The 15,758-nt window shown below is 44.9% G+C and overlaps 1 protein-coding gene across 1 annotated transcript in view; it reads right to left on the bottom strand.

Moving 5' to 3' along the window:
- capn15 (calpain 15) overlaps window positions 1–15,137 on the bottom strand; it is a 144,216-nt gene extending 129,079 nt beyond the window's left edge. The window contains 1 exon segment of the mRNA XM_078418020.1: window positions 14,818–15,137. Coding sequence (XP_078274146.1) covers window positions 14,818–14,954 — 137 coding nt within the window. The 5' untranslated portion in view covers window positions 14,955–15,137.
- Between the last annotated feature and the right edge of the window lie 621 nt (window positions 15,138–15,758).

Raw genomic sequence — 15,758 nt, 5'->3', positions numbered from 1 at the left:
TGCAGAGCACTTTTTTTTACACAGAGGGTGGTGGGTGCCTGCAATGCGCTGCCAGGAGTGGCGGTGGAAACCAATACAATAGTGGGGTTTAAGAGGCTTTTAGATAGGCACATAGATATGCAGGGAATGGAGGGATATGGATCACATGCAGGCAGAGGAGATTAGTTTGACTTGGCTTTATGTTCAGCACAGACATTGTGCGTCAAGGGCCTGTTCCTGTGCTCTGCATTATATGTTCTTAAAACCCAACAAAGATCTAGCAAGAATACAAGATGGAAATGATGACTTAATAAAACTGGCACTGAAAGGCAGGAAGATGTTGGGTGGAGTACCTCAGGGCTCAGAGCTTACACAACCGTTGTTCCTAATCAAAAACCTGCTAGATTGCTACTAACACTAAAATAGAGTGAACAGGATGGACAGAGGCCTTTAGTGAATGGCACTGGGATTCAGAATCGTTCAACAATAGAGAGACAAATGGAGAAGTGAAATTTAATCTTCATGCAGTGAATACTTTGCGATGACTAAAAAAATGCAACATGTCTTCAGGAAAGACCAGAAAGTCTACAGGCCTGTGATGCTGCTGCAGATAAGCTCTTCATCGTCTCTGTACCTCACCATACTTGTACATACGGCAATAAAACCCACAACAATCATATTGTCCCAAGGAATTTGCATGCCTAAAAATGCCTATCACAGGATTGAAGGCCAATAGAATGTGAATGTAAGAAAATGAACAGAGCCACAGAGTACAGGTTTTATAACCCACTGTCATCTCAGTCACCGTGCTTCAATAGGGCACAAATACATTATAATGATCCAAAGGAGATAAATAAAGGCTTTCTTTAAATGTGCAGAAACACTGCCAGAGGAATGGTTTGAAAACCAAGAACATTTGGTTCATTTGGTACCTTGGTCCTTCTAAGGGGCTTAAGTTCAATAAATAGGAGGAAACCAATGTAAGCAAGAGACACGAGGAAGTATAGACACTGGAATCCTGAGCAAAACACAAAGTGCTGGAGGAACTCAGTGGGTCAAGCAGCATCTGTGAAGGGAATGGACAAGCAACATTTCGGGTCTGGACCCAGACTGCACTGGAAAGGGAAATGCAGCAGTATCCCGACATAAAACAGTGGCTGTCCATTCCTTCCACAGATGCTGCCTGGCCTGTTGAGTTCCTCCAACACGTTGTGTTTGATCAATTTAAGCAATATAACTTAAACGTATCCTGCTAGCAAACGGAAACCCAACCAGTTCACTGCCAGCCTGGGAGAGTTGAACAGCCAAGCAGAGAACTTCAGCGGCTGAATGGCCTCAGCCTGAAGAAAGGTCCCAATCAAAACATCACCTATCCATGTCCTCCAGAGATGCTGTCAGACCAGCTGAGTTACTCCAGCACTTGGTAGCCTGTTCTGGTCTTGTCCTACCCTGGATGGTACTTGCCATACAGACGGCAGCTATTAAAGCAGAGTACTCCACCACCTCTCCCTGATGGGCAGCGAGTGCTGGCCTTATCCACATCCCAACAATGAACCTTTTTCACTCCAACTGGCAAGAACACATGCTCACCCTTTCATTATAGCATTGACTTGGAATGCAGAAGTTAGAATTTTATTTCCATTAAAAGAAAGCTCAAGAAATGTTCACAGGCAGCATTGGGATTACCAAGCCATATGGAGAATCGTTTCACAACAGCTGGGTTGAAGAGATTTTGGTTGCAAACAAGACGCCCGTCGGATCAGAAAGCTTTATCAAAAGCACTTCTCTTCAGGCAGTGAAGAACTACACAATTGCTCAAATTCCTTCTTCTTCTGTCTAAAAGAATAATTTTTTAAAAATCACACATAGTGCTGGCATGACCTGAGACAAGATCCAAATTTTATATTTGAAAATAACATTATTTAATATTAGTATTTCACAGCGGGTTGTTATTTATTTTCTCTGTGGGAGCTCTTTGCAGACAATACGTTGTCAAGGTGGACCATAAAGATCTGCTGTTCCCTGCCCTACGTTGTTGGCTGTCAAAGAGAAATAAGATCCTACAGAAAGGAATCATCTTCTTTTTACCAATGGTGGCACAGTGGGGCAGCTGGTAGAGCTGCTGCCTTACGGCGTCAAGGACACAGGTTCGATCCTGACCCCGGGTGCTGTCAGCATGGAGTTTGCAAGTTTTTCCCATGTCAGTCTGGGTTTTCACCGAGTTCTCCAGTTTCAGCCAACATCCCAAAAATGTGTGGCTTTGTAGGTTAATTGGCTTCTGTAAAATTGCCCCTAGTGTGTAGGGAGGGGTTGCGAAAGTGGGATAACATAGAAGTAGTGTAAACAGGTGATCGATGGTCGGCGTGGACTCAATGGACCGAAGGGGCTGCTTCCATGCAGTATCTCTAAACTGTATAAGCAGCAAATATAGGTCAGTAAATAAACAACCAGCAGCATCCAACAATCTCTGGAAGCCTCTCCAATTCCAGAATAGAAACCTGTGTTCTATTTCAACAGAAACATTGCCTTGCTTTGCAAAATCAAGAGGAAAGAAATGCACTTCAGACCAGGAATTCAGCAGTCAAGCAGCTCGGCTGCAACGCACTTGGGAAGGAACAGCCGAACCATTGGAATATTTCCTCGATTGTATTATACTGATGAAAGCCCCACACTCTTACACAACACATCTTGCTGAGATTAATGCAAACAGCCCCCAGATACATTCAAACTTCCTGTGCTATTTGCTCATTAACAGTTTTTAAACCCCAAGCCACATTCAGGTGCAACATCTCCCGAGGCTGTGCACGATTCAAGGCCGTTGGAGAGAGGGACAACGCTACAGAGAGAAAACAATCAATAATACCACGCTGCCTTCCACCCTGGAGAGACTTTGAAGCAGATTCATGCCATGCCTAGATGTCCTGATCCCAAACCCCACTAATCACGGTCAGAATTCAGCGTGAAGCCAACAGTAATCCCCGATCAATGGAGCAGCACAAGGTAGGGTGATTCTTTACAGACAACATGGATATAAGTGAGACCTGAACAAAACACAAAGTGCTGGAGAAACTTAGTGAGTCAGGCAGCATCTGAGGAGAGAAATGGATGCAATGTTTTAGGTCGGGAGCCTTCTTCAGACCCAAACGTCAAGTGTCCATTCCCTCCACAGCCTGACCCATTGAGTTCCTCCAGCACTTTGTGTTTTACTCAAGATTCCAGCATCTGCAGTTCCTTGTGTCTCTATAATTTATATCCATTTGACATAGAATGCATCTTTGTATGTGGAAGACGAGGTAATTCATTGTCTAGGCATGCATATTTTGAACAAAAAGCCATTTATGGAAGCTACAAGAGGAAGTTTCAACCATTTATCAGTAGAATGTTGTCCACCAGGACACAGCAAGCACACTTGAGAGGAAGTGGATCAACCAGTACATACAATGGGTCACAAGTGCAGAGCTTTTTTTGCTGAACAGTGAGCCACGTTACTTGCAGTATTGAACACTCCACTGACACTTGGTGCTGTTGCCCGCAGAAACCCAATCTCTGCATCATCCTCCTCCCTCCAATGATTGGCCGATTGAAACATACAGCGTGGAAATAGGCCCTTCAGCCCACCGAGTCCATGCTGATCATCGATCACCTGTTCACACTAGTTCTATTTTATCCCACTTTCTCATCCACTCCCTAAACACGGGGCAATTTACAGAGGCCAATTAAACTACAAATCCGCATGTCTTGAGGATGTGGGAGGAAACCGGAGCACCCGGAGGAAACCCATGCAGTCAGAGTGAGAACGTGCATACTCCAGAGAACACCCGAGATCAGGACCAAACCCAGGTCTCTGGCGCCGCGAGGTAGCAGCTCGACCCACTGTGCCACTATGCTGTCACGTATATTTTTTCTTCTTTCTCCAGATGCAGAGAAAAGAAAAACTAGACGCAGGACAGGAGCAGATAAAGGAGAAAATAAGAAAGTGTAATGCAGAGATGTTGTTTCTACGAGAAACAGCAAAAAGTCTCAGTGGAATCGTGGGTGGACTCGCGCTCTCCTCCGCAATCCTCATCCCCAGATCACACAAAGCGTGAGGTGTGACTGCCACAGGTACAAAGCCCCAACCTACTGATGGAAGCAATAATTGGTCAGCTGAGATTTATCCTGGACGTTAAAAAAAGTGTACACACTGTGACCAGCAAAGATTATAATCTTCCTGCCTGTATTTTTGTACATAGAACATAGAAAAATACAGCACAGGAACAAGCCCTTTGGCCAACAATGTTTGTGCCAAACATGATGCCAAGTTAAATTAATCTTACCTGCCTGCACTTGATCTTTATCCCTACATTGCCTGTATATCCATGTACATATCTACCAAAAAGCCTTTTAAACACCACTGTCACATTTTCCTTCACCACCACTCCTGGCAGCACATTCCAGGCATCCACCACCCTCTGTGTAAAAAGACTTGTCCCTCACATCTTCTGTAATCTTTGCTCTGCTCACTTTGAAGCTCTTCTCCCTGGTCTTGGAAAGTTCCACTCTGGGAAAAAAGATTCTGACTGTCTACTTTATCTTTGCCTCTCATAGCGTCGTATACTTTAGACTTTAGCGATACAGCGCAGAAACAGACCCTTTGGCCCACTGAGCCAACAGCAATCATCCCGTACACTAACACCATCCTACATCTCCCAAAGATCATGACTGGTAACTTACCAGAAGAAGAAAGCTATAGCTAATGAGAGAGAAGATTAAAGGAAAAAAGTCTGGCCAGGAGAGTTAATTTACAAAATTATAGGAAACTCACTTTATGATTAATTCCCTCATTACAAAATTTAGATTAAAAGGTTTGAAATGTATTGCTAACACAGCTAGGAATTAAAATATAATTACTTATCCTCTTGAAAAGTTCAGGATATAATTCTCGTTCAGCAGCACAGTACCAATCTTTAACACCTTACTGCCATTATTAACAAGCAAATGTTTACGCAATAAATCAGATCTGTGAGCACAGGAATCTAAATAAATAGCTCACTGTTGGTCTTTGATAGGAGCCCTAATTTGTTTAATGAACAGGCTCTAACAAGGAATTCCATGGAAGCCTTGGAGAAAACCATCCTATCCCAGGAGGTTCCTGACCACCAACCCCACTGAACTCACCAGTTGAAGGGCTTCCCAGCCTAAATGTTTACTGGCACTTTTGCACAACTTAAGGAGTAAGACACACAAACACTCTGCTTGTAAACCAAGAGGAAATTATAGTGTAGGAAAAAAAACTGCAGATGCTGGTTAAAATCGGGACCCGCCCCCTCCCCTGACATCAGTCTGAAGAAGGGTCTCGACCCGAAACCTCACCCATTCCTTCTCTCCCGAGATGCTGCCTGACCCGCTGAGTTACTCCAGCATTTTATGTCTATCCAAGAGGAAATAATAGTTTGGTGATCCTATCAGGTTTTTTTAACTATATAAATTGTACCCATTTATATTTAAAACTCGACATTAATGTAAAATTGAAGTATCAACAAACTCCAAGGAGCACAGATGTTGGAATCTTGAGTAAAACACAAGGTGCTAGAGTAACTCAGAGGGTCACGCAACATCTGGGGAGGGAATGCACAGGCAGCATTTTGGGTCAGGTCTCAAGAAGGCTCCTGACCCGAAATAGAGTCTGAAGAAGGGTCCCAACCCAAACCTTTGCCTATCCATTCCATCCAGAGATGCTGCCTGACCCGCTGGGTTCCTCCAGCACTGTGTATTTTACCAAGAAGATACATGCCATTTCACCGTTCAGACACAATACACATAGCTGGGATTGAAGACATTTTTGATACAATATTAAATATGGGTTTAAGAGATGCTTTGCTTCTTCCTTTAATGAGATAACACTGATATTTACCTTCAAAAGGAAGAAGTGATTTGTAGCTCTGAAGTATTACTCACCTTACAGAACAGTTCTGTCTGGCAAATCCAATCAAAACATAAATAAATAAAGTGGCAATGTTGTTAGTAGAGAAGGAAAAAATTAGATTTATAAAAAACAAACAAGTAGAAAAGAACAAACAGACTTGGCACAGAGAGGTTAAGAAACAGATGAATTTTTGTTTGAAATGGTAGACTAACGAGGTACGTTTATCTCGCATCCCCAGTTCCCCATTCCCCATTTATCCCCCCATCTTTCCCCTCTCCCCCCCCCCCCCCCACCACAACCCTCCCTCTGGCTTCACATTTCACTCTTCCTCTCCTCTCTGTACCTGATGTCCTTTTATCTCCTCTTCACCTTTAGCCTTTGTCACTTACTCCACCCATTCTACCAATCACTCCTTCCTCATCTGTATCCACCTATCACTTGCCCTAGCTTGGCCCCACTCCCACCTCTCTTCCAGCTTTGTTTCCCCCTCCCCATCAAACTGAAGAAGGGCCCGACCCAAAACGCAGTCTGTCCATTCCCTCCGCAGATGCTGCTTGACCCGCTGATTTCCTCCAGCACCTTGTGCTTTGCTCAAGATTCCAGCATCTGCAGTCTCTTGTTTCTGCATGTGAATGTGGTCCCTGCCTTTCACTCTCCCCTCAAATGCTGGGAGAGATTGTGAGCCACGAGGGGAGAGACAGGCGTCCCGCTGCGAACAGCTGACAGGACGGTGCATCCTGACAGCACGAGCAGCAGGTGAGAAATGTCACTGGGCTGCTTCCACAGAGTCCAGCTGTGTTCATTCATGCCATGATTTAGTTCAAACATTCCTCCTTCTGATTACCAAATCCCTATTACAATCCACAAACGACGAGCAAGGTCACAACATTTTGCGCCGGCACAGTGGCAGAGTGGAGGGGAAACCAAACAAGTGATATATCCCCAGTATGAGCGTTTGCAACTGTTTGCCTAACAGCAGCAGGGCAGGTCAGAGTCTGAAAAATCAAATACCATCTTCCCTTCCCTGCAATCAACAAATGATGCAATTAAAATGAAGCTTGAAAAAAGTGAGAAGAAAATGCACATTAAAACAGAAACCAAAACTGCAAGAGATGATGTCAACAGTTTGGAGTTACCATTCCAGCAGAGTTTGACACCCGGAGTAGATACAAGCAACTCCAGATGCTGGTTTATTTTTTTAAAAGGCACAAAGTGCTGGAGTAATTCAGCGGGTCAGACAGCATCTCTGGAGAACTTGGATAGGTGACCCGCTCCATGTTCTCCCAAGGTGCTGTCTGACCCGCTGAATTGCTCAGTCGAATGAAAGATCCCAAACTGAAACGTTGTCTATCCATGTTCTCCAGAGATGCTGCTTGACCCGCTGAGTTCTCCAGTACTTTGTGTCAGAGTTTGACACTAGACCTGTCACCACTTACTCCACTCATCTATCTAGCAAACCGCCCTCAGCTACATCCACCTGTCACTTGAGGACATGGACAAGTGATGCTTTGGGTCAGGGCCTTTTTCAGATTGCGTAACCACCTATCCATGTCCTCTAGAGATGGTGCCTGATCTGCTGAATTACTCCAGCACTGTATCTATTTGTAAGCTAGCACCTGCAGTTCTTTGAATCTCCACATTGCACTTGCCAGGCTTTGCCCCTCCCCCACCTCTCTTTTCCAGCTCCCCCCCCCAATAAAATCAGTCTGAAGAAGGGTCCTGACCTGAAATGTCGCCTATCTATTTCCATCCACAAATGCTGCCTGACCCGCTGAATCCCTCCAACACTTGGTGTTTTGCTCAAGATTCCAGCATCTGCAGTTCCTCGTGTCTGCATTTTGTCAAATGGAGGTTGTGGATAATCCACACTGTCGGGGTAATGAGCTTTCTTCAACATTCATGAGCAAGGATTCCACTCTCGCATCATTAATATCTTGCACAGGATAACACTCAGCAACAATGATACTTAATGTCAGTCTAAACAGGTACAAACAGGTACCAAGTGGTCTTGTGCTGTCCCTGTGAGGATCTCATGTTTTATTTATAAACTCTGCTCATTTTTTTAATTTAAAATTGAGATGAAGGCAGGGCTCATACACATTAACAAGAAGTTAGTCACAATCTTTCATCTCCCCTTGATTATCAGGAAATAAATCATAAACTCATGAACAAATCCGAGATTGAAGGCGGCTTCAAGGGTTTAATCTAATTGCAAAATTGGTTTTAACAAAAAACTTTGCTTTTTCCTGCAGGGGTAAGACACTGCTTTCATTCAAAAGGCAGCAGTGACTGTATCAGCTAAAGCTTGTGTCAGGGCAATACTGTTAGATAAGAAATGCAATAAAAAGATAAATAAATAAACTGGAGACATAGTCGGGGGGGGGGGGGGGGGGGGGGGGGGGGGGGGGGGGGGAGAAACAGAATCACAGAAAAAAAAAACCATCGTAACGAATTCAAAAGGTCATCACAGTAATGTTTTCAAGTGAATTAATTCTCTCGACAGCCTGTGCAATGGAATTACTTGTACCTTGGCAAGTGGCACATTCTGATACATTTCTTACTACTGTACACTAAAATCAATCAGTTCTGTTGAAAGAAAAACATAACATTAAACTGCCTGAAATATGTCGTGAAACTGTAAATTATAGCTTTGAAAATAAATTTATGATTTCACATTCTAGAATGATAAGCGTGCCAAAGTAAAAAGAACAACACATTTTGCCTCAGTTTTAATTGAGCATAAAGACTCAGACTATTTTTCTTCAGTAATTTACTGGAACCATTTCACCGACAGTGTGTGGAACCCTGCATTTTGTGTTCATTATGTGAGCTGAGATTCCTGGCATCCTCTCATTACTCTTTCACTTATCCACTCCACCCACAGCCTCCCTCTCTCTCTCTCCCCTGGAGCAGATCCAAGAAATTAATGACCGGGACCTCCGATCAATGCTTTCCTCCAGATAAATTCAACACCACAGTAGATCACTTACAGTCACCAGCAGAAATTCCCAATCATTTTCAGGGATCAGCACTGGTTTCAGACTGTTTGCTTCTGTCCAGCTCCAATTAAACTGGCTCTGCTGATGACTTGGTAACGACACAAGGCCAGAAGCCAAGGCTGATTCACCCTCCCCATAATCCCTATCCACCTACCAGCCACAATGAGGGAGTTTTTTTTTAAAAGTGATGCTCTGCTTGGTTGTCAACGGCAAGATCAGCACTGGTGCTCCGTCCTCACTGTCCAACGGAGGCAGTTACAGGTCTCAGGGAGCCAATCAATTATAGGCAAAATGGGCAATTAAGAGGTCATTCATGTTCTAGGAGAAGAATTAGGCTCGACGGCCCATCAAGTCTACTCCGCCATTCAATCATGGCAGATCTATCTTTCCCTCTCAACCCCATTCTCCTACCTTCTCCACATAACCCGACACCCGTACTAATCAAGAATCTGTCAATCCCCGCCTTAAAAATATCCATTGACGGCTTCCACAGCCTTCTGTGACAATGAATTCCACAGATTCACCACCCTCTGACTAAAGAAATTCCTTCTGATCTCCTTCCTAAAGGAACGCCCTGCTGTGGGTTTGGAGATGTTGCAACCTGCCCCGGTAACAATGGCAAATACCTTCCCACAGGGTCGTCGCCAATCCTCCACCACCTGTCATTTCATCAATAACTGCGATAGCAGCAAGGCAGGAAAAAGCTGGCAACACACCCACATGCTAGGAAATGGTCCTTACCAAAAACCTTGCCTGTCCATTCCCTCCACTGATGCTGCAGTCCGACAGCACTTTGTGTTTTGTGAAAGCTTTGCAACATACCCACATGCACCAAGTACTGTATACTTCCTGGGACGGGAGAGGTTTAACATTGTTTAGGCAGTTAACAGTTGATTTTAAAATGGAGTAAGGCATTTTTCATTTACAGCCAGGTTAGCTTCTCGACTCAGCAATGAATTGGTGTGGATTGCTAGGAACAGAACCGCAACCAATATGATGATCAAAACAAACACCATCCCCACTAAAGATGGTTTTAATGAAAAATCATTTATTTTTTCTCAGGATAAGCACGGGTTTTGCTAAACAGTCTGTTACTGAATCCCACAGGACAGCAGGTTAAAGGACTTTTATGTCAGTTTTCTTCCCTCCAGGTGCAGAAACATCTCCTGCTCTCAGTCCTGAAGTGAGCATCTGTCTCCTGAGGCCACGAGCTCTCCTGCCATGACAACACCTACCCTGAGTTTCGTTGTCCAGTCCTGTTAAATCCCCTCTTGTTCTCCCAAACACCAGTGAATACAGGCCCAACTGACCCAATCTCTCCTCATATGCCAGTCCAGCCATCCTAGGAGTCAGGATCCTAGGATGATCCTGGATCATCAGGATCTGGTGAAAACCTTAATGATAACTAGGAACATCCTTTCTCAGATAAAGAAACCAGAACTACAGGCAAATAAGAGTCAGGAAGACACAATGCAGCTCTGTAAGACTTTGGTTGGGCTGCATTTGGAGTATTCCGTGCAGTTCTGGTCTCCCCACTACAGGAAGGATGTGGAGGTTTAGGAGAGGGTGCAGAAGAGGTCTACCAGAATGCTGCCTGGATTAAAGAGCATTAACTAGGAGAGATTAAACAAACCTGGATTGTTTTCTTTAGAATACCGGAGGTTGAATGAGACATGATAGAAGTATATGCAATAATGCGAGGCCAAGATAAGGTAGACAGTCAGAACTTTATTTCCAAGGTTGGAAATATCAAAGGCTAGAGGGCACAGCTTTAAGATGAGAGGGACAAAATTGAAAGATGATGTGCGAGGCAGGGTATTTTTTCTGCACGCCTGTTGTAAATTTTGCTCCCTCATCCTTAAATTCCACTTGCTGACAAGCTTTCAAAGAGCTATTTTCATTATGTTGTTGCCAAATCGTAGATCATCCGAGCAAGATTAGCCCTACTATAATTCCTGGACTATCTTTCTCCCTATCTGTGTTAAATGTAACTAAATTACGATCGCTACATCCAAATGCTCTTGCACCATCACCTGCTCCACTTATCTCTAACACTCCCCGCAAGTGCTCACTTCCAACGGCTTTTTAAATTGTCACTTTCCCACCACACCTGAGCATGAGGTGACAGCTTTCTTCATGACTGTAATTTTGTTAAAAGCAGACCATTTGTCATGGCAGGCTTCTAACTGTGTTGAGCTAACAGCAATGTGCATCGTATCTTGCAGAACAGTTGGACCTGCTCTATCCACTGGAGAAGACTTGTATACATGTCCAAATAATTAGTCTCAAAACATTACAAAAGTGGAAAACAAATTTTGCTGAGATCCAAAGGTTTCACGTTCAACTACGTTTGTATAATTTAATCAAATATTTACACAAAACCACTTGGAATGTTTCTTTATTGCATGTTTTTTCTTGCCTTTTAAAAAACAGTAATTTTTTTAAATAGCAGTAGTTTGGACAATATTACATTCAGCCTTTGAGACAGCAAGATATTACGCAGCATGTGAAAACTACAGCTGTGAAGAAGGAAACAGCAAAACAAACTCCAGGAAACATTTTCGCTTAAAACAAAAACATTCTTCCCAGAGTAGAATAAAGGCAATAGTATCTAACGGGAAACGTGCACAAATTTCACTTCCCGTTACTGGGTGAGGCAGACTTTGTGTCACACATAGATCACCACATTTCAAAATAATCTGTAACCTAACAAAATACAGTGTAACCAACACTCACAACTGCACTCTCCTTGGCTTTTCTCCCCTTTGCATCAGCACCTCTACTTCAGGGAAGATTGAGTAGATTTGCTATGTTGACGAATACTCTATTAAATTTCCTCAGGTGTAAGGTAGAGAGCAATATTGACAGGATGGCATGGCGAATTGAACACCTGGGAACAAAGGAGATTCCAGAGAGCGGTGGACACTGCCCGGTCCATCACAAATGGGATTAGGAGGCAGAGATCAGCCATGATTGAATGGCGGAGTAGACTCGATGGGACAAATGGCCTAATTCTACTCCTATAATTTGTGAACTTGTGAACCATGAACTTCTATGGACCATATCTTTGGTTGCACTATGGATTTTTGCACTAGTATTATGGATATTAATTTATTGAATTTTAACAATTATTGTACATTATGTGTATTACTTTTACGGGCCTGTTAAGCTGCTACCAGTAAGAATTTCTGAGTTCTGTTGTGGGTACATGTGACTCCTGACTCTGGACCCTTTTTGGAGGCTATCATGCAATCCCAGGTCAGATTAGAATTTAACTGCATAAATTAGTAAACTGTATGAAGAATGGCTACAGGTCACCGATTCTGGCAATCAAGAACTGGTTTTTTTTATGAATTAAGAGTCAAGAGTCGAGGGTGTTTAACTGCCGCATTTTCCGACAACAGAACATTGACATTCTTACAGTGGACAATGGAATGGAAGCCTGAGACCAGTGGTGTAGAGCAGGGAATGGCTGCTGCTGAGACCCTTGCTCTTTGTGAAATACTTTAATGATTTGGGTATGATGTGTAGGAATTTCCCAGACGAAGCAAAGATTGGTGGTGTTGTTGGTAATGAGGATAATAGTCTTCAGCAACAGAATGAAATCGATCAGCTGATAAAGAAAAGGCAAACTGAATTGAATACATAAAGAGGTGAGCTGATACATTTTGAAAGCACTGACCTGGCTAGGATTTACATTAAGACTGGTAGGTGTCCACAAGTACAGAATAACAGTGGGAGCTTGGTCTATCTGTACAAAAATCCCTGATGGCAGCAGCAGAGGTGAATCAGGTGGTTAAGAAGGCAACCAGGATTTTGCCTTTATTAGCCAGAACACAGAATGTAAGAGCAAGGCAGTTACGGTACAACTGCATAAATCATTAGGTAGACACAAAATGCTGGCATAATTCAGCAGGTCCGGCAGCATCTCGGGATGAAAATGATAGGTGACGTTTCAGGTCAGGATCCTTCTTCAGACCCCTAACCTTTTCCTCCAAAGATGCTGCCTGACCCACTGAGTTACTCCAGCACTTTGTGTCTATATTTGGTATAAACCAGCATTTGCAGTTCTTTATCTCTGCACAAATCATTAGTCAGGTTGCAGCTGGAGTACTGTGTGCAGTTGGGGTCTCCACATTACAGGAACAACACGATGTACTGGAGGGGAGCAGGGTGATGCACCAGGATGTTGCCTGGATGGGCTGTGTTTCTTTTCTTTAGAGCAGATTATGGCATGGGGTGTACTCATTAAGATGAACAAAATTATGAGGGGCGTAGCAAAGGTCTCTGTGATCAGAGGACACAAGTTTAAAATAAGAGGCAAGGGACTGAGAGGGGATTTGAGGAAGATGATTTTCTCATGCAGAGGTTCGGCTGGAACTTCCACCACACTGCCCAAGTGAGTGGCAGAGGCAAGGACTCTCGCAATATTTTAAGAACGATTTAAGTGAGCATTTGAAACACTGTGGCATTGAATGCTAGGGAGCGAATGCTGGGAAATAGGATCAACCCAGTCAAAAATTGATAGCATGGACACGGTGGGCTGAAGGGCATGTTTCCATGTCTCTAGTTTGTACAGCTTCATACATGGAGCACAGTATGTCAAAGCAATGCTCAAAACAATGCAATGTAAAACTAGCTCATTGCTTCAACACTCAAATGACAACTTAGAATTCAAAGCAGGCATTAAACGTGATAAGATCACTCCATATGCCTTCCAAGGAAAACTGTTACTGTTGTACTGGCTTCATCACATACCTGCTCATTCCACAAGACCGTCACCCTCAGCCACACTAAATAACCACCAGATAATAGCAAAGTAAAAACAAAACTAGTTGCCATGACCCATAATACACATTTTGACAAGAAAGATCATACTAGCAATACCTCTCATGCAAGGGGAAGATAATAGGATGCTTTTCACCAGCCACGGATTCTGAACTATTCTTCATGCTCTCGTGTTCGACTCATTGGCTCTCTGCATCATCTAGCCTTAGGCAATCATTCCTTGTATGAACATTGAATTCCCCAATTTTAAATAACAGCCCCCCTTCCCCCTCTCTTTCCTGTGCTCCATCTTTCCCCACCCCTGCCAGCCACCCTGCTGTACAACCATTTCTCCCATTATCCCACACCACACTCCCCCTCGTATCCCCTTCCACAATATTACTCCCTCTGGATTTCAATTTCACCCCTTTTCTTTCTTTATCCGAGACCATTTTGTTTCCTTTTCGCCTCTCTCTTCTATTCCCCATCTAACAATCCAATCCCCCCCCCATCCACCTAGCAATCAGTCTGAAGAAGGCTCCTGACCCTAAACGTCACCTATCCATGTTCACCAGAGATGCTGCCTCGTCTGCTGAGCTACTCCAGCACTTTGGGTCTTGTTTTTGTAAACCAGTACCTGCAGTTCCTCCACCTTGTATCTCCACCTATCACTTGCTAGGCCTTCTCCCCCCTACTATAATTAATTTGTAAAAGGGTCCTGACCCAATACGCCACCTGTCCACCCCCTCCCCAGACCCTGTCTATCCCGCTGAGTTCCTCCAGCACTTTGTATTTTGCTCAAGATCCCAGCAACTGCAGTTCCTCGAGTCTTAATGTTTAACGCATTGGTCTGCTCCATCTTCCAGCCTTGGGCAATCACTCCTTGTAATTAACTTTCTGCCTGGCTTCTGATTTGACTGAGTCATATTTGTTTTTGCTTACCCACACCTTGTACATAAATAAATGAAGCATCCTTTATCTACGGCCCGCGTTTTAAATCAGCAGAATTTTCTATCTCGCCTTCCAAGTGACTTTGGAGGAGCATGACAGACTTTGCCCCATCTGCTGCCTCTGCCTGTCTGTGCCCCATGCATTCCCGGCTTGGGACGGAGTTGGTGGCCGCTGCCCCGGGAGCTTCTCCCCTGCCCCGCCGGCTGCCTCGGTTACCTGCTCCGGCTCCTCGGCAGCTGCAGCTGGCGACTGCGGGCGTTGAGCGCCGCGGGTGCCCAGAACGGGGGAGCCGAGGCCGAGAGGCCGGCCCGTGCCTCCGTGTCGGCGGCGATGGAGGAGGCGGACGTCCCCATCTCCCGGATCCCGGCTCGGCTCGGCTCGGCTCACCGCCACCACCGCGCCATGCCGCGTGTGTCAGTCTCCGGGGCAGGAGGAGCCCATCGCCCCCACACCCGGCCAGGGGCAGCCCGAGTACTCCGGTCGCAGCTCCGCACCCGGGCAGCAGCCGCTCCGCGACACCGACTGACAGCGGGAGAGAGAGAGTGGGAGGGAGGAGGGGGAATGGGAGGGAGGGAGGAGGGGGGAGGGAGGGAGGGAGGGATGGGGAGATGAGACGGGGCTGTGCGGGGGAGTGAGGGGAGGAGAGAATTACAGGAGAATGAGGGGGAGAGAAGGGTGGTGAAGACTGAAGGGGTGGTCAAGATAGGGTGAGGCAGGGGGATGGAGGTGGGTGAGTGAGGGATGGAGGAGGGAAGTGGAGGGTGAAGGAGCAGGAGGGAAGGAGAGTGAGGAAGGAGGAGGACGAGTGGAAATCATAGAGTTGTTCAACTAGAACCGAGCCTTTCAGCCCACATCTCTGCTGTCATGTCCATTGATATTCACCTTACTCATTCATTCCCTGACCCTCTCTACCTTGTCCATTCAAGTACCTGTCTAGATTCCTCTTCAATGTTACCGTTCCTGCCTCCACCTTCTCCTCTGGTTTGTCCCAGATACAAACTACTCTCTGTAGGAAAATGTATCCCTCAGATGCTCTTTAAACCACCTCGCACGTATCGTAGATATATGCCCTCTCGTTTTAGATATCCTTACCACGGAAAACAGAGTCTGACTATCTCCCCAATCCATGCCCTTTGTGGAGTTATATCCCTTCAGCA

This window comes from Rhinoraja longicauda, chromosome 21 (assembly GCF_053455715.1).
Source record: "Rhinoraja longicauda isolate Sanriku21f chromosome 21, sRhiLon1.1, whole genome shotgun sequence".
NCBI classification, from domain to species: Eukaryota; Metazoa; Chordata; class Chondrichthyes; order Rajiformes; family Arhynchobatidae; genus Rhinoraja; species Rhinoraja longicauda.
This window is presented reverse-complemented; position numbering and strand designations above follow the sequence as displayed.